Source organism: Rhineura floridana, chromosome 5, assembly GCF_030035675.1.
Source record: "Rhineura floridana isolate rRhiFlo1 chromosome 5, rRhiFlo1.hap2, whole genome shotgun sequence".
In the NCBI taxonomy this organism is placed as follows: domain Eukaryota; kingdom Metazoa; phylum Chordata; class Lepidosauria; order Squamata; family Rhineuridae; genus Rhineura; species Rhineura floridana.
The window spans coordinates 63,110,560-63,134,431 of NC_084484.1; the positions used below are offsets into that span (position 1 = coordinate 63,110,560).

General features: G+C 40.2%; 1 protein-coding gene across 1 annotated transcript in view; it reads right to left on the minus strand.

The window, feature by feature from the left end:
- Positions 1–23,872, minus strand: part of OCA2 (OCA2 melanosomal transmembrane protein) — a 297,850-nt gene that overhangs the window by 159,299 nt on the left and 114,679 nt on the right. The window contains exons 11-15 of the mRNA XM_061629684.1: positions 23,442–23,513; positions 19,018–19,083; positions 16,498–16,554; positions 12,493–12,617; positions 4,904–5,042 (exon numbers count right to left, since the gene is read on the minus strand). Coding sequence (XP_061485668.1) covers positions 4,904–5,042; positions 12,493–12,617; positions 16,498–16,554; positions 19,018–19,083; positions 23,442–23,513 — 459 coding nt within the window. The remainder of the gene's footprint in view (positions 1–4,903; positions 5,043–12,492; positions 12,618–16,497; positions 16,555–19,017; positions 19,084–23,441; positions 23,514–23,872) is intronic.

The following is a 23,872-nucleotide window of genomic DNA, read 5'->3' on the forward strand; positions in this document are numbered from 1 at the left end:
TCCTGTATGTGTTCTTTTTTGTTTTCAGGTCATCTCTAAGTGTTTTGTGAAGCCACATTGGCTTCTTCTGCTGTTTCCCGCCTTTTTTCCTTGTTGGAATTGCTTGCCATTGCACTTTTAGAATGTCCTTTTTTAGAAACTCCCACCCATCTTGGACTCCTCTTCTCATTAGGGTAGCTTGCCATGGAACCGTACTTACAATTGTTCAGAGTTTATTAAAATCAGCTTTCCTGAAGTCCAGGGTGCGTGTGTGGCTACTCTCAGCTTTTGCTTCTGTTAAAATCAAGAATTCAAGTACGGTGTGGTCACTTTCCCCCAGAGTTCCCGTAACTGCCACTTTATCCACCAAATCATCTCTATTGGTTAGAATCAAGTCCAGGATAGCTGGTCTTCTGGTTGCTTCCTCCACTTTCTGTAGGAGAAAGTTATCCCCAACACAAGTCAGAAATTTCTTGGAGGGGCTGTGTTTGGCAGATATCGGGATAATTGAAGTCCCCCATTACTACTACATCATGCCTCCTCGAAACATTGGCAATTTGGTTTTCAAAAGTTACATTCTCGTCTTCTCCTTGATTGGGTGGTCAGTAGTAGACTCCAAGCACCACATTCCTTTTATTACTTGCCCCATTAATTTTAATCTAGATACTCTCGGTGGAGCTACCTATATATATTTTTTAACATATAGCACGACTCCACCTCCCTTTTTATTCCTTCTGTTCTTTTTGAACAAGTTATATCCTTCAATTGCTGTCATAGGAGACACCCACCAAGTTTCAGTTATACCTATCAAGTCATAAGTACCCTCCTGTATTAAGAGTTCTTCGTCCTGCTTGTTTCCCATGCTCTGCGCATTAGTATACAGACATTGAAGACCATGTGATTTATGGCTTGGCTTCCTTACTACATTTTTCTGAGGACTGTTACTGGGCCCTATTAGAGCTGATCACTCCATTCCCATTACTGTGCACAAGCCTTCATCAGTCGTTACCACCAAGTTTACGTCTCCCTCCCCCATAGGATTCAGTGTAAAGCCCTCCTGATGAACATCTCCATGTTGTGGCCAAACACATTCTTCCCAGTCCTTGTGAGAGGCTACCCATCACTTGCCAGCAGTCCATCTTCCAGGAACCATAACCCGTGGTCCCAGAATCCAAATCTCTCACTTCGGCACCACCTTCATAGCCATTCATTCACACAGAGTATTTTTCTTTCCCTTTCTACTCCTCTTCTAAGTACTGGAAGGATGGTTGAAAAAACTATCTGGGCCCCAAAGTCCTTGAGTTTCCTTCCTAGAGCTTCATAGTCTGATGTGATTTCTTCATAGCTCTGTTTGGCAGTATCATTTGTTCCCACATGGATGAGGAGAAAGGGATACCTGTCGGTGGGCTTGATGAGTGATGGCAACCCTTTCGTCACATCTCTAATCCGTCCTCCTGGTAGACAGCATACCTGGCAAGTCCACAGATCTTCTCAGCATACTTGGGTTTCAATCCCATGCAGTAGGGAGTCTCCCACTACTAGTACTCTTCTTTTCTCGTTGTGGGGCATGGTTTCATTGGCTCTGCTTGATTGAGCTTCAGCCTCTTGCTCGTTGTTGCAGGGGGTCTCCTGTAATTCTTCCACCACAGGCTGTCCTCCAGTCTCATCCTCAAGTGGTTGAAAGTGGTTCCATAGTTCCACTGGTGAAGGGTGTCTTCTAGCTCTTCTGCTCCTGTCCCCCATCCCACGGAGTTTCTTACACTTTGTTTTTCCTCTCCAAAGCAGTCTCCTCTTCTGCTACCATATGCTGTTGTTCTTCCACCTCCAATTCTCTTTGCTGCTGTTGTTCCAGCATTCTGTCTAAGAACTCTTCATCTTCTCTTATAGTTCTCAGTGTGGCCACCCGCCATTCCCGGCCTCTCACTTTTTCTTCCAACAGTCCCACGAGCTTGTACTTGTTGCACATGTACGCCATGTTGTTCTCAGGCAAGAAAACAAACATAGGATAGGACTTTTATCTTTGTGCAGTAGGCTACATACCACTCCTACAAACGTCAGGAAGTTTTTCCACCATACAAACACCCACCTATCCATTCTCACAAGAAGATATAGTATTACCATTCAAGAACACATTACACAGCCAGGCAAATGTAAAGTGGAGGGAGGTCAGGGTAGAACTGGTGAAGAATGTGGCCTGGGAGGAATCCCAAGGGTCTCCCCCCAAATACAAATCCTCTTTGGAAGATTGAGAGCCCTCCTGAACAATGTGGGATGAGGTATGGTAGGGGCTGATAGGAAAGGGAAAATTGCCCCAAATCTGAGTTGGATACAAAGATAGATAAATAAATAAAAGCAAGGAAGGGAAGTTTCCTGTTTCCTCCTCCCTCCAGCAGCCCCTCCCATTCCACATTCCCTGCTAATCATATGGGAAGCTTTTTGGGGAGGACAGGTGGCTGAAGTGGAGAGGAGGAGATGGGACAGTTTCCTTCCATGAACTTCCTTCAGTTAAACTATCTTAAGATACAAACCATTATCTGGAAAACTAAAGAGCAGAACACAGTTGTAATGTTTAAGAATCTACAGGCATCTGTCAGGCTTTGTCAGTAAAAACTTAAAGGAAACTTTATCCATTTCTTGATATATGATTCTTCTTATTGATGGAAATGCATTACAGGATTTCAACATTCGCTGAAATCAGTGCTTTCCATTAAGTGACCCAACAAAATATCATCTCCCAAGGTTTTTCAACTTACTGTTTCCATATATGCTAAAAGTGTCATTCTACATAGTAAGTTAATTGCATCTTCTGTGTGACAGCCCTTCAGACACATGACGGTAGCTGTTAATATTAGGAAAACATTTTGCTTCTGTGTAGAACAGAACTGGAAATGTTCCAGAAAAATGCTTACTTTGAAATGTAATGAAATCTATTGAAATAAACTAATAATCACTGTCACGTCTTTACAAATGGAAATCTAACAACAACCAGCTCCAGCAGACAAGCAAGTCAAAGAAAGTCAACCTGCTCAAGACAAGCATAGTAAAAATAAATAACAGTTCTTAAGCTTTAAAAAGCTTCTGAAAGCTTTATGACGTTATCCAGGAAAAATGCTCTGAAACTTTAGGTGACACTTTTACTTTATGGTCTAATATTTTATGACCTCTCAGGACTGGTAACGCGAAGATATGAAATTGTTATAATCTCTGAAACCTCAAAGTTATAGATGTTGAAAATTTATGGGTACAAAGTGCTGGTACTTATCTTCTATTCCAGCCAATCCTGCACCACAAAAATAAATCCATTGGAATAAAAAAAATAGATCAGGCCACTTTATCCTGCGAAAAGGAGATTTAATTTAATTATCTGATTATATATCATCTTGTTGTTTTGTTTTCACTTGCACTGTAAAGCTATCCAGACATAAATATTATGAAGGGTGGCATATAAATACCTTCAAACAAATAAGTAAGGCTCTAATCATACACCCACTTCCCTGAGAGTAAGTTTCATTCAACTCAATGGGACTTACTTTTGACATGGACAGAACTGCACTGTAAATAAGCAAAATATTTTTATTTTGGCTTGGAATGCCAGTGCTTAAAATCTTTAAGCAGATTTTAAATCTCTTAAAATCTTAAAGTAGTTCTTAAGAACTGCTAAATCTTAAAACATGTTCCTGACCTGAGAAGTTCATGCTGAAAGTCTTATTGTTAATGCATATTCCTCATCTAAACGATGAAGAAACAAAGGGAACAAGAAATATACTTCTATTATGTAAAGTTGGTACCTATAATTTTTATTTCTTTGTAGAGTGGGGAAAAGGGGCTATTAATCTCTACTGAAAACTATTCCCTATTTTAATTCATTTCTGTATTTCTACAAAGTACATCCTTATCGCCATATTTTTAATGAATAAATTGTGGCAAATCTAAATGCATTCAGTCTTTGAACAATATATTTTTCAGCTTAGAATGAGATGGAGCCTAAAAAGGAAAGAAACGAGAGGGGAAAGGAAAGAGAAGATGGTGGGGGGAGAATTATCTCAAACACAGTAAACTTATGCCTAACATAAAATATAGCTTTTGTATTATTTTATATCTATTTGAGGCAGTAGGTTGCTTTCAGATTTCCATTGCAAATGTTTAGAAATGGAGACTGTAATTCACCTGTCTGATGAAAATTTTCAAAAAGATTTCAACAGTGCATACACAGATTCAGGAAAAGTAAGAAAGTAACCAAACTGTCAATGATACTAAAAAGCCTGTTTAACTAGATGTCAGAATCACAAACAAACCAACAAACCACTCTGCTCCAGAAACCATAATTTCCATCACTTAGGGTTGCATCCAACATTACACTAAGTAAATATCCCATCAGTGTAAGGATGACCACCTGTGAAATGGAACTTTTCCCTCTCCTTCCCCTGCATGCAACCCCATGCCAACCCCAAATCTGCTCCAAAGGGTTGGGAGAATCCCTAAAACAGATTGAGCAGGCACATGGGGAAAGGAGATGGGGTAAATCTCATTGCACAAGCAAAAATCCTTAAGCTGATGGGCCATTTATTTAGTGCTTTGTTGGATGTCACCTTACAGTGCAGCATGTGTGTCTCTACTCAGACGTAAGTCCACTGGGACTTGGGGGTGGGGGAAGTGTGTATACAGGGTTGCAGCCTTTATGGTAAAGCAGATTTATTATAATCAAAAATGAGATAATATATATATTGTATTATTCAGGGGTGTTATTTTTTTCTTTCCCCAAATTTGGATTATCCCTTACAGTCAGTCTGACAAATAACAACTGGTTCTGTGCCAGAACAGGTTCAGTCTTTTATCTTTCCACATAGTGGGAAGAACAGATCAGTGCTGCTAAATAGCACATCTGTATATCTTTTTCATTAGCACAACAGGCAGCAATACATACCTCCTTCCTGAGCTCCTGCTTTGAAACAATGATCACATTTGGAGGATCCCCAATAGCTGTAGAGGCCCCTCCAATGTTGGTGAAGATTACTTCAGCAATCAGGACATGCCTGGGATCTAGGTTAAGCACTTCACATAACCTACAACGACACACAGAAAAAGCAGACCTTTCTCGTTTGGTTTATAAAAAAACACTGGTTTAGTGGGATATCTTTTCAAAACTCAAACTAGTGTATACAACAAAAAGAGAGCATATTAATATTTGTGATTGAGCAAAGTCAATATTGTATCACACACACACACACACACACACACCCTGCAAGGAGCAGATCATTTTAAGTCTTATTAAAAGAGGAGCATCCACAAAATAGTTCCACACTTTACTGAATATTAGATTGCAACCTTATGGTACAAACCTGATTTGCCAAGCACAAGCATCTAGTTCAGCCTGTGAAAATCCATTGAAATTATACAAGACACAAATTTCTTTGTAGCTTGCTTGGCTTGTTCTCCACTTCCTTTCCTTGATACAGGACCCTTCCCAAGTCTGGATTTGTCTCTGAACCTAACCTTGACTGTGAAACCTCTTGACAAAAGCAACAGAACTTGTATTATTCAGGGGTGTTGTATTTACAAGTGAGACCTGCAACAAAGCACATGGAGTGCTCCTGTTCCAGGGTTCGAGCCAGCCATGCTCTCTTCCAAGTTACTCCATTCTATTTCCTCACTCACTCCCCATGTTTTCCTCTCAACAGTAGGGATGGAATGATCTGTTTCAGTTCTCTTGGTTTCTCATTTTTTCAGTCTTCAGTTCGCCACATTTCTGTAGCAAGCAGTGATTTAAAAAAAATTCTAATGAAAATCCTTCAGCATTATAGAGCGACTTTCTCCTAATTAAACACATTTTTTGCAGTTTTGACATTGTACAAGCAATTTCTCCTAATGTATTTTTGTATGTTATGTTCACTAATTTTCATGTTTATATACACTGTCCCCTAATATCTGCATTTTTGTAAACATTGTTTAGTTGGAGAACTGCACTGCAAAATTCAGATTAGTGCAAATTTTAAAGGATGGCTGCGTTTTGGTTCTCAAATTGTCTCAGGAAGTATGGATTTGATAGACTCAGCTTTAAATGCAAACTGAATCTAATTTCTACTCCATCCCAGTCGACAGTCAGTCACTATTCCATGCCCACTGAGCATGCTCAGTCCACATTGGGATGTTTTAGTTTGTTTTTTGTACTTCTGCAAACTGTGGGGTTTTCCCAGCTTGCTGACAACTCCATCTTGTTGCACGGATACTGTTCTTTTGGCTACATGAGGATCTATACTCAGATAATGAGTTGCAGATTGGTATACAACAGAAGCAGGAATGCTTTTTCAGCTCAAGGGCCACATATAAGTGTGTCCATGGGGGGACAACGGGAGTGCTCCCGCCCCCCCAGAATTCTAAATGTAATGGTGGGTGGAGTGAGTTGTCGATGATCTAAAGTAACAATTCATAGACCTCCACCCTTCCTACCCCAAAATATTTCTGTGACCATTCTTGGCCACCTCCCCACTCATTGGTAACTTTCTGGGGTGGTAGGTGAGGCCAGAAGCAAAATCAGCAGGAGCCAAAGCAAAAGTGGGTGGAGCAACTGATGTGAGTAGTCTACATTCCAGCCACACAGGTTTCTACACACACCCTCTCCATCTGGGCAAACGAGAGGCATTATATCACAGTCCAAGGGCTTATTCTGCTCAAGTAAAAGCACTTGACAAGGGTGTAGAGCAGGGCTGTTGAGGGATGTGGCAGAGGGAAGGGATGTGGCCTGGGGAGAATCCCAGGCCTAGAGGACCACATCTGGCCTCTGGGGGTGAGGTTCTCTATCCCTGCTACATAGAATTATCGGGATTCATCTTGGTAACTCCTGCAAAGTACATGTCACACACTGTAAATTTGTATGATCATATCTGCATATGGCACCCTTGCCCTGGTGAATACATGGGCCTTTAGAGAAACATTACAGCTCTTCAGCTCTGGTTATCATAAGGGTGTAGCACTGCAGCTAGTGTAGCCAAGAAGTCATAAGACCATAGGAAGCTGCCTTATATGAAATCAATTATTTATTCATCCAGCCCATTACTGTCTAGCAGACCCTCTCCCACCACATGCAACCTAATTCTCTCTCTCTCCCTCTCCCTCTCTCTCTCTCTCTCTCTATATATATATATATTTTTATTGGTGATGCCAGGGATTGAACCAGAATCCTTTTGCATGCCAATGGTATGCTGTGCCATGGAGCTAAGGCATCTCAATGTAAGTCCCTGTATCAAATGCCAACCCTAGCAATGAATTCACAAAGTTGTTCTCAGTTCTCCATATGCAGTATGTGGATAATGATGTGCATCATAATCCTAATCTACTTTACTAGATTGTTGTAAGGATTACTGAGATAACGTATGTGAAGCACTCTGAACACTCAAAACATATATAAAGGCCGGATATTGCCGATATTATTATTCTATGACTCTTGATTGTGTTATTTGTGATATTTGTGTTATTTGTGATATTAACTTGAAAATGACAATACACTGTAAAGCATCTCTACAAAGAGATAATAATGCTTTCGTATACAACTATAGTATCATTTTCTTTAAATGTTATAGGCTTTTCCTGATAAAGTTAAACAGAATTATTTTGCAAAAAGATAGTCCATACCAGAGTCTTGAAAAATCAATTCTAATCTGGGAATGAGTAAATTGTGTCTGTTAAGTAATGTTATAGGACTCTGTTATGCATAGACACTTAGCCAGGATTTAGAATTTTTCATATGCAAAAGCAATTTTGTATGGCATTGCCACAGACACATAGGTAGACGTGGGTTCTATTAACAGTAACAGTTTAAAATACAAGCCACAGAACTCTCTTTCTTAAAAACTGAGTTTGCCACAAAATGTGACAAGAAAATAAGGTCATATTTCATGCACCACTGGTAAAAAGCTAAAGTCAAGGAATCAGGAGAATTTTCTACTAAGCTGCATCACCATGGTAATAGCAGCTTAGAACACCATTTTAAAATTGAAGTAAAGAAGTCGAGGAAGACAGCAACACAATTAAGTGAATGAGTAACACAGCAGTGTGAGAGGGGAGGGGGAAAGAGAGGTTGTTTAAAAACACAGAATACATATACATACATACATGCATACATACATATATGGACATATCAGATAGGAAATTTTTTAAAGTCATGTCAAAGTGATCTCCGCTCATGAGAAATATCTGCACATATCAATTATTACCAGTTAAATCAACCTCAACATTTAGCAGCATATCTGAAACAACTGGTGTTTTAACAATATATTTTGTGGGCTGAAAGACAGAACTCTGCCTAATAAAAGATATAAGGGAGGAAAAAATACAATTACATTTGTTTGGGCTTTTCAAACTCATCTTAAAACACATAAACCAAGAGACAGGGAGGGGGAAATGAGCCTCTATGGTGAGGGTGTGAAGCTATATTTGATGAGATCAGCCACTGTTGTGCTTCAAATGAAATAATCTCAAGGGGCAGAGGGTCACATTTTTACTGCACAGTAGTGAGGGCAACTTAAACCTCATCAATGCAGGCACTTTGCTTCAGTTCTGACATGGGCTGCACTGGGGAGATCACTGTCAGAAGCAATAAGAAAGATAAGGCCAGATTCAGCGGCCATCACCCATGCAAACTTTTGGTTATATAAAGTAGACCTGCCACCTTCACTTTGTGCATGAATGGGGCAGGTACATGAATAAGCAAGTTGAGATGCCCACATCATGCCTAGTTTTGGCCCTGAGTCCAGTAGCGGCCTGTGGGGTGGAGCGGGTGAGGCTGCATTGCTCTCCCAGCTTCCTAACACTGCAAGTCACTGCCACTCACTGAGAGGGGGAGGGGTGAGGCATGGAGAGCTCGGTGTAGTGCACTCAATCCAACATGCCCTGGTCACCTCTCAATTAGACTACTGCAATGCGCTCTACGTGGGGTTACCCTTGAAAACGGTCCGGAAACTACAACTGGTGCAGAATGCGACGGCACGCCTGCTTACAAACAGCCGCCGCCGTGATCACATCACACCGGTGTTAATTCATCTACATTGGCTTCCAGTTGTTTTCCGGGCCCAATTCAAGGTGTTGGTCTTAACCTTTAAATCCCTATACGGTCTCGGCCCAGTTTACCTGAAGGAGCACCTCCAGTACCACCAACTAAGCCGCCTGACCAGATCAGCCACACAGGGCCTTCTCTCTGTCCCACCAACGAAAACAGCTAGGTTGGTGGGGACTAGAGAGAGGGCATTCTCAGTGGTGGCCCCCACTCTCTGGAACTCCCTCCCATTCGATCTTCGCCATGCCCCTTCCCTAGATACATTTCGCCGAGCCTTGAAAACATGGCTCTTTGGACAGGCCTTTGGGATCCCCGGGGTGGGCTAATTTCTTTATATTGTTTTAAAACTGTCTATTGATGGCCCTAAACTGTTCTGTACTGCTGCTTTTAAAATGATTATTGTTGACTGCACTGTATTTTATTATGTATTTATATTGTATTTGAACTTTAATGTTGTACATCGCCTAGAGTGGTTTCGGCCAGATAGGCGACACAAAAATTAAATTTATTATTATTATTATTATTATTATTATTATTATTATTATTATTATTGCTACACACCACATCTTGCCCCTCCCTTTCTTCCTGTCAGTAAGTGGCAGCTACCTGCAGTGTTGGGAAGCTGGAAGAGCACTGACTGGAGTGCCCATGATGACTCCTCTCTCTTTGGAAGGAATCCAGACAAATACCTCCTACAGACTGGGTCCCACAAGCTCTGCTTCCTGGGGCTATGAGAAAACAGGAAACAAAAAATGGTCTGCATCCAAAGAACCACAAAGAAAGAAAGGGAAAGTCCCCAAATGCTGAGAGGAAATTTATTTCTTAGGAAAGCTCAATGCGTTTCCGCCTCTGGTATACTGGACCTTCCTTAGGGATGAAATAGTCTGTAGAGATCTGTAATAGCAAAAATGCTCAAATCTTTAATGGCAACTGTAAGAAAACAGCCCACATTGGAGCTGACCATATGGGAGGGACTTGCTGCCTGGCTGAAGTCAAAGAGAGAGATGAGATAACCTGAGTTATCACATAAATCACTCAGATTATTTCCCTACCTATCTGAGTTCAAGCTGCATATTAGGATTCCCAGAATGCTGGAAGATTTTTTGTCTCGGGTCCCCTGCCCTAAAAACATAACAAAAGCCCTGCTAGATCAATCCAAAGGCCCATCTAGTCCAACATTCTGTTCTCACAGTGACCAACCAGATTCTTATGGGAAGTCCACAAGCAGGACCTGAGCGCATGAGCACTCTCCCCACTAGTAATTCCCAGCAACTGGCATTGTCCGAGGGCTGTTACATTCTGGCCCTACAGACATGATAGATCCATCTGAAGCCCGTTGTAATGAATTTGCTAGGCACTTCCAGGACAAAATTTCTCGCATCCGTCAGGACTTGGACTCCAGTGTTATAGCAGTGGATTTAAATGAGGTATCCGGAGCACAGTCTGGTCATGCTTTGTTGGATGGGTTTCAATCGGTGCAGCTCGAGGACGTTGACAAGATGCTTGGACAGGTGCGTGCAACCACTTCTACATTGGATCTTTGCCCCTCTTGGCTGATAAAAGCTAGCAGGGTTGGAACTGCCGGCTGGGCCATGGAAGTGATTAATGCCTCATTGCGAGAGGGAGTGGTCCCTGGCTGCCTGAAGGAGGCGGTGGTGAGACCACTTCTGAAAAAATCTTCCTTGGACCCAGAAACTCTTAACAATTACAGGCCGGTAGCGAATGTTCCATTCTTGGGCAAGGTCCTAGAAAGAGTGGTTGCGGATCAGCTCCAAGCACTCTTGGATGAGACCGATTATCTAGATCCATTTCAATCGGGGTTCAGGCCCGGTTTTGGCACGGAGACAGCCTTGGTCGCCCTGTATGATGACCTTTGTCAGGAGAAAGACAGGGGGAGTGTAACCCTGTTGATTCTCCTTGATCTCTCAGCGGCTTTTGATACCATCGACCATGGTATCCTTCTGGGGAGACTCGCTGATCTGGGAGTTGGAGGTACTGCTTGGCAGTGGTTCTGCTCCTATTTGGTGGGTCATCTCCAGAAGGTAGTGCTTGGGGAGTTTTGCTCGACACCCTGGGTCCTCCAATATGGAGTCCCACAGGGGTCAGTATTATCCCCCATGCTTTTTAACATCTACATGAAGCCGCTGGGTGCGGTCATCAGGAGTTTTGTAGTGCGTTGCCACCAGTATGCTGATGACACGCAGCTCTACTTCTCCTGTTCATCTTTCTCAGGTGAGGCTGTCAAGGTGCTGAACCAATGCCTGGCTGCGGTAATGGACTGGATGAGAGTGAATAAATTGAAGCTCAATCCAGATAAGACTGAGATGCTGTTGGTGGGTGGTTCTCCTGACCAGATGGGAGAACCTGTCCTGGATGGGGTTGCACTCCCCCTGAAGGAGCAGGTTCATAGTTTGGGAGTTCTTTTAGAACCATCCCTGTCACTAGAGGCACAGTTTGCCTCGGTGGCACGGAGTGCTTTCTATCAACTTCGGTTGGTGGCCCAACTACGCCCCTATCTGGACAGGGACAACCTTGCTTCAGTTGTCCATGCACTGGTAACCTCAAAATTGGACTACTGCAATGCTCTCTACATGGGGCTGCCTTTGAAGATGGTTCGGAAGCTGCAGCTCGTGCAAAACACGGCAGCCAGATTGTTAACAGGAACTCGGAGATGTGAACATATAACACCGATTCTGGCCCGCTTGCACTGGCTGCCTATACGCTTCTGGGCTCAATTCAAAGTGCTGCTTTTGACTTATAAAGCCTTACACGGCTTGGGACCACAATACCTGATGGAGCGCCTCTCCCGATATGAACCTACCCGTACACTACGTTCAACATCAAAGGCTCTCCTTCGGGGACCCACCCAGAGAGAAGCCTGGAAGGTGACAACAAGGAAACGGGCTTTCTCTGTGGTGGCCCCCGAATTATGGAATTCTCTCCCTGATGAGGTACGCCTGGCGCCAACATTGTTATCCTTTCGGCGCCAGGTGAAAACCTTCTTGTTCTCCCAGGCATTTTAACATTTTAATATTTACTTTTAACACCTACATCTATCACTCACAATCTTAATTTTAGTAATTTTAACATTAACATCTTAAACAGCTTAATATTTTAACTGATTTAATACGTTTTTATACTTAACATTTTAGGATTGTGTCTGTCGTGTCCATGTGTTTAACTATGTTGAGTTATTTTGTTATATTGTTTCAATGTGTTTGATATATGTTTTTAATTGTATACTGGATGTTTTTATACTGTAAACCGCCCAGAGAGCTTCGGCTATTGGGTGGTATAGAAATATAATAAATAAATAAATAAATTCAGAGGCATATTGATACTCCTTATCCTCCATGAATTTGTCTAATCCCTTTTTAAAGCCATCCAAGTTAATGGCCATCACTACTGTGTGACATACTTGAACAATAAGACACCCACTCCATCTGGTTGTAAAAAAAAAGTACCTTATGGTTACTGGAGTAAAGAGAAGCATGGTAGTAACATTGTCCAAAAAAGCTGAGAGAATTGCAGCAATAAGACAAAGAATGATAATCATGGGCCACACTCTGCCTCGAGAGAGTCTGTAAGCCTAATGAAAACAGACACATAGAAAAGTTAATGAAATTATTAACAATGATAAACAACATAACAGTTCTTGCGAGCAACTTAAAGTGAGGCTATCATTCAGCGCCAAGAGATATATAAGGAATTCTGTCTATTTATTAAGCTTTCATAATTTGGCAAGAAGCTTCTGCCAGTTCCTGAATATGAGGAGGGGAAAAAAACCTTACAAATCTAAATAATTATGAAGATAAAAGTGAATGTTGTTATACAGTGTGTCCCCAAGGTGTCTGCAACTTAGCTTCAGGCCTGCATGGAAGTTCAGGAGCAACTTTTACTCCATTCCATGCAGCGCTTGGAATAATAATGAGTTCAGCAGCTTTGTCCATTGGTTTATTGCCATTTTTTAGGAATGGAAGCTTGTAACATTGCCTTGGAATCAAGTTCCACCTATACTTTCCATGCTGACAGATAGTTCAGGCTTATCTTGTTGATTCCAGCATAAGATGCTTTGGGCAAAAAGCAGCTATCATCAGAGTTTAGATGTAAATACAGTGATGAATGGTACACAGTGGCCCATTTCAAAAGTAACAATGAACAATGGTTTGTCATTGTGTGTTAATTTCCACTTCCACTTCCAATTAACCACACCTAGTCTTATGTTCAAACTCTAAACTGTTGTTAATCTTAACTATGGTCAATTAATCCTAACTATGGCAACTGACCATAGTTAAAACTAACCACAGTTCATCTGGGTTCAGACAAAATGGTTAGTCTAAAGCAGAATGAAAACTTCTGAAATCCTTCTCCTGGCTGTACAGAGGGGGAATGGGAATTGTGCAAGCCCAAGGTTTGTTTAGGCTGTGTACACAACATACCTTTAAAAGCACATTCAAAGCACATCCCCCTCAAAGAATCCTGGGAATTGTAGTTTGTTACAGGTGCTTGGAATTGTGGCTATGTGAGGGATAAGCTATAGTTCCCAGGAATCTTTGTGGGGGTTGTTTTGAATGTGCTTTAAATGGGTTGAGTTTATGCAGGCTTAGTCCTGACCTCATAATGATAAACATTGTTTATTGTTATGTGTGAACATGACCAGTATCAGTTTCCCCTATGTGCAAACAACTGCACCACTCCTGTGTCTGCAATTGTAGAGGACTTTTTTAACAAAAAAAACTTCAAAATATCTAGCCTAACTAACTAACAAGACTGGCCATCAAAAGAGCCTATTAATGTCAGCGTGAGAAGTAGCCACAAATATTCCAAGGGCTGCATTGGCTACAAAGATGTAGGTGCAGTCATAGAAATAATTGTCTAATGTCTCCATAGACCACTTCAGTTGCTAACTGCATAAAGAGGGAAAGAGAGGACAATGGGCCTGAGCTTTTTGCCCCGCTCCCAATGTCATTCTGCCTCTTCACAAGTTCAGCTACAACTTTTGCAACCGTGAGCCTTTTCTACTCACTGATGCTCACCACATAATCTAAAACAACGTACAGCAGAATTTATGAGCAGCCAGCACAAACACCACAACGACAGGGGTGGGGCTTACAGCACAGTCCCTTTCCCTTTTCACATGAGAAACAACTGTAAAGTGTTCATGTACAGCAGGTGTGGGGTATGTTTTGTCATCCAGAAGTTGCTGAACTACAACTCCCATAATCTCTGGCCATTGGTCAAAGGTGATATACACTTTGTGGCCTTGCAGCTGCTCACATGCTGGGGAATCTGGCCGTGTGAATCATCAGGCCTTAGGGAACCTAGCTCCTCTCCACCATAGAAGTAAGGATGTGCTAGAATGCCACCCAATTCAGATATGGTACCAAATTTTCCATTAATTCACTTATTCTCTGTCATTGCAGATTGGATTTTTATGTAGGGATTTTCTGCAGCTATTTTCAAAAATTTATTTTTGAAAAACTTCACCTCGAAAATATTGATATTAAGAATTATAATTTTATGAACATTTCCTTTTAAAATAGTTCCTTTCAAAATATCAATAGTTCCATAAAAATATTGATAGTTCCTTTAACATTATTGATACTAATATCACTATTTTTTGCAAAACTGGATCAGTAAAAGCAGCAGTTAGAGGACAAAGAATGAACTTGAATCAACATCGGCCTGTGAGGTCAACCAAATGCTTTTGAACTGGTACCAGCCAATGGATCCCATACCTACATAGAACTGCATGAAGATAGTATGCTGATCTGAAAATCATGAATATGTTTCCCTAAAGTACAATGTACCTAATGCCTAATGTTACATTGTGTTTTGTTTTGTTTTATTTTTTAAATTATTATATTATTTTCAAAATAAACAAAATATAAACACAACCAACAAAATAAACCCAAAACATTACACTATGTAGATGATAATCATATTGCTTGTAAAGATTACATTTTGATTATCCATTGTGAATTATTAACACAATTTTAATTCATACATTAATACTGTTCCCTTTCTTGTCCTTTCCTGCAGGATTTTGAATATCATTCCTATCCTTTCATTTATTGGGCCATTTAATAATAGTGCCATATCCATGTGTATGCCATTGGCAGGGGGATCCTTATATCTTGTAGATTTATATAATTGATAAAATCATACCATACTGAAATGAAATTAGTCCTTTTACTCTGTCCTCTTGCTCTCTTTAAATTATCTGTTAGTTTTTCAAGTAGAGCTATATCTCAAACTGTTTTATACCAAAAATCTATATTTGCTCCTTTAAGGTCTTTCCAAGATCGTACAATAGTAATCCTTGTTGCTGCTAACAACAAAACTTACCAACTTCTTATATTTAATATCAAGAACTTCATTCAGAAATAAATTCAGAATTGCTAATTGTGGTGTCAACGTAATTTTTTGTTGAGTTATCTGTTCAATCTCCTGACATAGATACCCAAAATCTGTGAATTTTTTGACACTCCCACATATGTATATATGTACTGATTCTTTTACACCCCCTCCAGCACACTGAAGATGTTCTTGGATTCATCAGTGCTATTTTTCTAGGTGTCAGATATCACTGATATATGATTTTTCAAAAACAATTCTCTGTGTTTAGCTGATATTGTTTGGTGTGGTGGCTTATTCCATTGTGTTACCCACTCTTCCCTATCTATTTCAATTCTAAGTTCCCTTTCCCACCACAATTTTAATTCTGATGTATCTCCCCCTATGTAATCAACCAAGATTTTATATGTATTGGATGTCAGGCCTTTTGAATCATCTGAATATGCTATTATTAATTTCTCAAATCTGGTAATTTTTGGCTTTTTGGCTTTTTGGCTTTTTGTTTTATTTTTGGTTACTTTTTATGAGTACCTGTCAAATGTTGCAAAGGTGAGCCATAGCAATGCATGAACCTGGAAACTGAAATTGAAACTGCACATGAAGTGGCAAACGTCCATCATTGGCCACCACTTAATGTGTGAAGTGGCTCTCTTATTGATACTAATGAGAATTAAGTACCATTTATTTCAACCTTGTTTAGGAGAGTCTATACTGAGGACTGTGGTTAGAGCCTTTACCCATCACTTCTAAGATAATTTTGCCAAAAGCTTCATCAATCAGCTAAAATCTTTAGAAAATTACAGGATGAGCATTGCCATTTTTGCAAGGGCTGCCAGCAATCATCAAAGCCCAAATAGGTTAAAAATAAGTAATTAAGGCTGCAATCCAATACATGTCTACTCAGAAGTAAACTTCATTGGGTTCAATAAGACTTACTTTAGGGTAAGTGTGTATTTCATTACAGCCTAACCAGAGAGGGAGACAGGCAGACACACAGTCAAACTGACTCAAGCATGTTGTATTTGTTTAGTATAGCACAGATGGCAAATTCTGGTGCTAAATAGTATATAAATGCTTTTCATTTTTAAAAAAGGAGGTGGGGACAGACCTACCTTTACTGCACAATAATCAAAAAATCCAGTTTCAGAAAAGATGGCAACTAAAAGCATCTACGGGGGAAAATAAATTATTTTGCTATCAGTACATTTATTTGTAATAAATAACATTTCAGTGTGCGCACAAACACACACACATTTTTGGAGAATTCATTCCATTCAAATTTGCATTTATATTTTTCCTTACTAAACTTAAGAACATAAGAACATAAGAAGAGCCTGCTGGATCAGGCCAGTGGCCCATCTAGTCCAGCATCCTGTTCTCACAGTGGCCAACCAGGTGCCTGGGGGAAGCCCGCAAGCAGGACCCGAGTGCAAGAACACTCTCCCCTCCTGAGGCTTCCAGCAACTGGTTTTCAGAAGCATGCTGCCTCTGACTAGGGTGGCACAGCACAGCCATCATGGCTAGTAGCCATTGATAGCCCTGTCCTCCATGAGGGAATTAAGAGGGAATTATACTGGACCATCCATACTTCATTCTGTTTTATTGTTGTATGATGCTCCCCCAATGTTACTGCATTATTGCTGTCTGGAGAGGCACTCTTGCACTACAGCACATAAACATTTGTGATATAATAAGTTACAGGATTTCAGCAGGAAGTATAGGTCATGCACTGATTTGAAACAAAGCAGTGTATCCATCCCACAACTTTTGCAGACGCAAACAGTATTGAAAGTGGGATCACGTATAACCAGGGATGTAGTGTCTAGGGGGTCTTAGTCCCCCTACCTTTTGGGGAGCAGTGTCCCAGCAGGGTCGCTATGTCTCCAGCAACCTACAAACCAATCAGCATGAAAAGGGAATGTGTTAGTCACTGGGAAAAGTCTTCTAGCATGCTTCCTTGTCCTTTCTTGCTGATTAGAGCCAATCAGAGTGAAAGAAGGTGAGTCAGCCACTGAGAAGACTCTTTTCAGTAGCTAACACTCCCCCCCTTTCATGCTGATTAACTCCTAGAGATGTCTGTTGTTATGTAAGAAGGCATTAGCAAGGATCTCACTCTGAATCCAGGAGTAAAAAAGGTCGTGTATGTGACTGTGCCTATCATGAAGGGATCTGCACTTCTGAATTTGCCACTTCACTGCTGCATATAACTGCCTTGATACCATCATGAACATAAATTGTCATGAATGCACAATAAAAAAGACACATGGAAGGGCCCCAAAACAAAACAATTCTTCTGAATGTACTCTTGGGCAGATATTTAGTCCACAGTGTTCCCAATTTTTAAGGAACTATTTCTTTAAGTGCTTGTCACTTGGTAGTCATTAGTAGCAAATTATATCAACAGAGCAAGACTCTAAAATTTGGATCAAGATGGCGGCAACTTGAAGAGATATCTCTAAGAAAATATGTTCACCCACGTCATGAAATATTTTTTTCCTACTGCAAAAGCCAGTGGAACCAAGACTTGGAGGATACATATTTGATACAAAATTGCTTCAAAATTTGCCAGCCCTGAATTTGCCCCAGAGTTTCCAGTCATGTAATAGATGTCCAGTTTCTAAATTCCTAAACTGAAACAGCTTCAAAGGAAATTTGACGGGTTCTCTGATCGGATGGTGGATATATACCCTGTCCTGGACGGGGTTACACTCCCCCTAAAGGACCGGGTTCGTAGTCTGGGAGTCTTTTTAGACTCTTCCCTCTCACTTGAGGCTCAAGTAGCCTCGGTGGTTAGGAATGCGTTTTACCAACTTCGGTTGGTAGCCCAGCTACGTCCCTATTTGAGTAAAGAGGACCTTACATCAGTGGTACATGCTCTGGTAACCTCACGTTTGGATTACTGTAATGCGCTTTACGTAGGGCTACCTTTGAAGACAGTTCGGAAGCTACAACTAGTGCAAAATGCGGCGGCCAGATTGCTGACAAGGACCAAGCGGTCCGAGCATATAACACCTGTTCTGGCCAGCTTGCACTGGTTGCCAATATGTTTCCGGGCTAGATTCAAAGTGTTGGTATTAACCTATAAAGCCTTATACGGTGCGGGACCACGATACCTTGCGGAACGCCTCTTCCGATATGAACCGGCCCGTGCACTACGTTCTGCTACGAAGGCCCTCCTCCGGGTTCCAACTCACAGGGAGGCCCGGAGGGTGATGACAAGATCTAGGGCCTTCTCAGTGGTGGCCCCCGAACTATGGAACAGTCTCCCTGAGGAAGTACGCCTGGCGCCGACTCTGCTCTCCTTCCGGCGCCAGGTCAAAACCTTCCTATTCTCTGAAGCATTTTAAGTTACACTGATTTAATTTTAAAAATGTTTATTGTGTTGGATTGTTGCTTGTATTTTAGTATTGTTTTGTTATTTATTGTATTTTTATGCTGTTTTATGTTCACCGCCCAGAGAGCTATTGCTAGTCGGGCGGTATATAAAAATTTTTTTAAAAAAAATTAATATTTCTGTAGTTCCTCCTAAACGTTGCATATTTTAGCATTTAGCAACATAATATACATAATATAAAATTATTCCAGCACCTTTAGGGCACAAGGTATATATAGAGAGAGAAGATTTAAATTACCATTCCAAACAAAAGCGCCAGAGTTTCATAATCAATCCATGCCACTACTTTGACCAAGCTCGGCTTCTGCAATTAAAGAATGCAATTATCATTTAATCCCATGGATCTCCTACCTAGTGATTAGCTTTAGAAATACAAACTATTTTTTTTTAAAACAACTATTCAAATGCAGTTTGAGAGAAATTAGTCTTTCTGCAATGAGCCCAAAGAGGGAATTTCTCTATGAACTCTGTAAAGTGCAGACAACTTGAAGGGCTCATTTATAAGGTGCCTACATTAAATATTTTTGTTTATTCTTTTTATTTACTATCTTATTGCACCTTTACAGAAATAAATGAAAGCTGAATTACTAGGCCCCTTATTTGCTGTTTTGCTGACAAAATAATATCATGCAGTTTTTTCTTTCTATAGAAAGTTCAAAAGGAGTTCAGGAAGAAATAGTTTAAAGTTTTAAGAGCTAAGAGACAGAAGCAGAACTTTTTTTAAAAAAAGGGTTATTTGGCAAGGATTTGTCTGATATGCCATGCAGAATGCTTATAACCATGTAAAAAACTGAAGAAATAAGGAGGAGGAAGACAAAGATGAACACAACAAAAAGAGTATAATTAAGAACACCCTGATGGATCATCCTATTTCCCACAATGGCCAGCCAGGTGCCTATGGGAAGCCCAGAAGCAGGAACCTGAGCACAATAGCTGTCTTCCACTGTTGTTACCCAACAACAGGCAATCTGAGGCATTCTGCCTGGAATGTATAGAGTATCAAGTAGAGAGCTATAATCACTAGCAGGCATTGATAGCCTAATCCTCCATAAATTTGTCTAATCCCATTTTAAAGCCACCTAAATCAGCTATCCATTGTCACATTGCTATTAAGGCCTTAACAGCTTGGGGCTAACACACCTAAGAGACACTTCTCCTCCCATGTCCCATCATGATGCACAGTAGCTCAAATGAAGATTTGACTGTAGCATGCCTTCTTAAGTGTGCCTTCCATATGCGGCAATTATCCAGAAAAATACACAGAAGAACACTTAGCTGCCTCACAGTCTTTCTAGAGACCCTGGACAGATATAACATTCCCAGTCTCCTAACCACGGGCCTCTCCTCACACATGAATTCCCCCCTCCCTTTCTTTGCTTTTTACTTTCACCATGGTGCAGCATTAAGAACATAAGAAGAGGCCTGCAGGGTCAGAACAAAGGCCCATCTAGTCCAGCAACCAATTCTCACAGTGGCCAATCAGATGGGAAACCCAAAAGCAGTGCCTGCTTGCTGACGCAGTTACAACGATAGTTCACACTAAGTAGGATTGTCCTGCTCATGAGCAGAATTTAAACTCTGTTTGCAAGGAAACCAGATAAACACTGTTTTCCATTCTCCTAAGCAGTAGTTGAAAAGTGTTGTGCTTGTGCTAACCCTTAGGGACTCACTAAAGTCCAGCCTGAAGCATCTATCAGTACTAATTGAGATTTCTTTCTTTTTTTTCAGAGAAAGATTTTACTTACTATTCCTTGACTTAGAATCAAGAATTATGCAGTTTCGTATTGCATCAAATTGTGTTGTCTTTCAAGAGGATGGGGTAAAATATTGGTCATGTTTCCTACACCTTTGCAGGATCTGTATATTCATCACAGTGGCATTCCAAAAATTGCAACAGTTTTGCCCCTCATCTGAATAAGCAACTGTTTAAATTTAAGAGGAGTTTTTAAGCAATACTTTGGCCATTTTGGCCGTAAAGGGGAACTGATGAAATCACACTGTCTCCAAATTCCTTGTTCAGAAACCCCAGGGGAAAGAAGGCAGGGGAGGCTAGATCCCCACTTAAGATTAGTCTGAGAATGCTGAGTGCATTTCCCCTGCAGGATGTGTGGGTAAAAAAGACTGCTGCCATAGTCAAGGCTAAATGATAAAGAAGAAGGAAAGGGGCAGCCAATTTTCTAGGGCCCAGAAACTGACACACCGTCTTGCTTGCTGTGCATTGGGATCAAAGCATTGCTGTGGAAGAGAAGCCAAGCTGAGCTGCACTACTATGTGGCAAGAGAGAGAGAGGGAGAGAGGGTGTAGAGACTGAGAGTGAAGAGGCCCTGAAGAGTGTCTCGTTCTTACACCTGAAAACACTTCCCATCATGGTATGCATAGCAAACACTCCTCATTTTGTCCCTCCAAGCACCTCAACTCAATTGAAAGGTTTTCTTGGATGGCTACTTTTATTGAAACATTTTCTCCCCTCCAAAGACTGCTGCTGACCATGGCAAGGCTGTAAGCAGATTTAGTAATTTGCGAGACTTCCGGGAAGGGTGACTTTGCTTGTGCCTGCTTTTTGAGACAAGCTCTCATCTCAGAAGAAGCTTTTTCAGCTTAAATCAGTCAGAACATTCTTTTTGACTGGTGAAGATTCTCTCCCGGGCAGGGAGAAACGTAGAGATTAACCATAAAAGCCTGTTTTTGTTTGGGAGGACTGGATCTCATTAATTTATGAGAGAAGGTTCAGCCAGCAATGCCGGAGGACGTCCATCAAGCTCTAACTGAAAAAGTGACACGTTTATCTTTTCTTTAAAGAAGAACGGACTTAAACAAGCAAGCATCCTTCTTTCTATATATTTTTTTCATTTGGTTTAAATCGTTGCTGCAAAAAGAGATTTGTCTATGAATCAGCTATAAAGATCTTCTGGGTGAGTTAAAAACTTTCTCCTTTATTCACGAAACTAAGGAGGAAAGAAATTGAAAAAGCCTATCTTAGTTTTTATTTCAAAAAGCTGGCCTGGAAGTGCATTCTAAAGATATAAATGGAAGAGGGATTTCTATTTTGAGGAGGGAAAAAAATAAATAAATTTGATTTATGAACTTTGGAGCATTATATGTTTGGGATTATTTTCTTTTTGGTCTATTTCATTTTGACGAATCTACTTATTCACGATGCCATTAACTTTTTTGAAGCTGGGAACTAAATTTGTTTTGTATTCCTGAACATAAGAGATAAGGCAGGCTGTACTGTCTACATTGTGACTTCATCGAGCCTGGAATATTAACCCAATTGTGACTGAAATAATTTTTGTTTTTGTGGTTTTAAGAATGGCAATCAGGAAAGTGGCTGAGACCATGGAAGAAATTATGTTTCAGAAAATAATGGATGAGATTGAGATAACGAAACAAACCCTGAGACAGGGTAGACAGGAGATGAAAAATGAATTTAGTAAAATGACGCAAGAGTTTAAAGAAATAGTGGATTCTGTGAGAGAGGAGATTGTTGAGATTAGAGATGAGAAAAGAAAAATTAAAGGGAAGATACAAGCTCTGGAGATTGGAACAAATGTAGAATTGGAAAAAGATCTGGAGTTTATGGATACTAGAAATAAAGCTTACTGTTTGGAACTTAACGTTGTCTCTGAAGAAATTAATGAAGATAATAGAGATAAAGTTATCAATGTTTTGGATAATTGTTTGGACTGGAATGATGTGATGGAGCTTGATATAGAAAAAATCTATGGAATTGACTACAGATATGTGACAATGGAAAAACTCTTAAGAGATGAGCCAGTGCATTTTGTAAAAAAGAAGAACAGAGATATGACTTTACAACAATATCTCAGCAACATATTTAGAATTGATGGCAAGAAAAGATTTGTGATAAAGGAAATTCCCATCAGACTCTTATTATATGACTATGGCTATGACAGCAAGATTAATATGGGATACTGATAATGGAAGAATGGATACTGAAAATACTGGACTGAACAGGACTATTGAAGACGGAAGATGGAATCAATATTGATATTGCAAGAATGGCTATTGAAATCATTGGATCAAACTGGTTTGACGAGATGGATTAATCTATATGTTTATTTGGACTATGGCTATGATAACAAGATTATTATGGGATACTGATAATGGAAGAATGGCTACTGAAATTATTGGACTTAATAGGATTATTGATAATGGAAGAATGGTTATTGAAATTATTGGACTTAACAGGATTATTGAAGATGGAAGATGGAATTAACATTGATAATGGAAAAATGGCTATTGAAATTATTGGACCTAACAGATTTGAATGAGATGGATTAATCGACATGTTTATTTGGAGAAAAATTGAAAGATATATCTCTCAAGGAACTGAAACCTCTCTTTGACTTTTTGTGGGAAGAATAAAGTAATGTTTATGAGATTTGATGATTAATTAAGATAACTACTGGAGGAAAGTGATTTTATAATATAATTTAGGAGACAGGATTGTTATATATTGTAGACTTATAACTGATCTGCGATAAATCGGAAGTCAACATTTTATTTTATTGTTTAATAATTCTTGTTTTGTTTTGTTTTTTGTCTTTAAAAATTTGAATAAAAATTAATGAAAAAAAAAGATTTAGTAATTTGCACAGCAGAATGTCTAAAATGAATATATAAGATTTTGCTACTTACATCACCAATCACAGCTAGGGCAGCTAGGGCAGCCAGGGAGCCCAGCATAGCTGCTAATGTCCTGTGAACCATCTGAAACAAAAGGAGGGACCAATCCTGTCAGTGATCTCCTTTGTCAAAAGTCTAATTGCTCAACCACCTCTGCTTTTTCATCTTTACCATCTCCTTTCACATCTTCTTCAGTATGACAAAAATATCGGCTTACATCTTCCCTGCTTGGCTCTTAAAGAGACTGGAGGCCTTCAAGGTCAATACTGTCACACACCAACCTCAAATGTCTACCATTTGACATTTATTTCTATAAGGAGTGGCTAACCAACAGCCTGCAAACTGTATCCATGCACACACACCCCTGATATTTTGTGCCCACTTATACATTTTGGCCACACCCATTTTGATACTTCAGACACACCCATTTTGACATGCAGCCC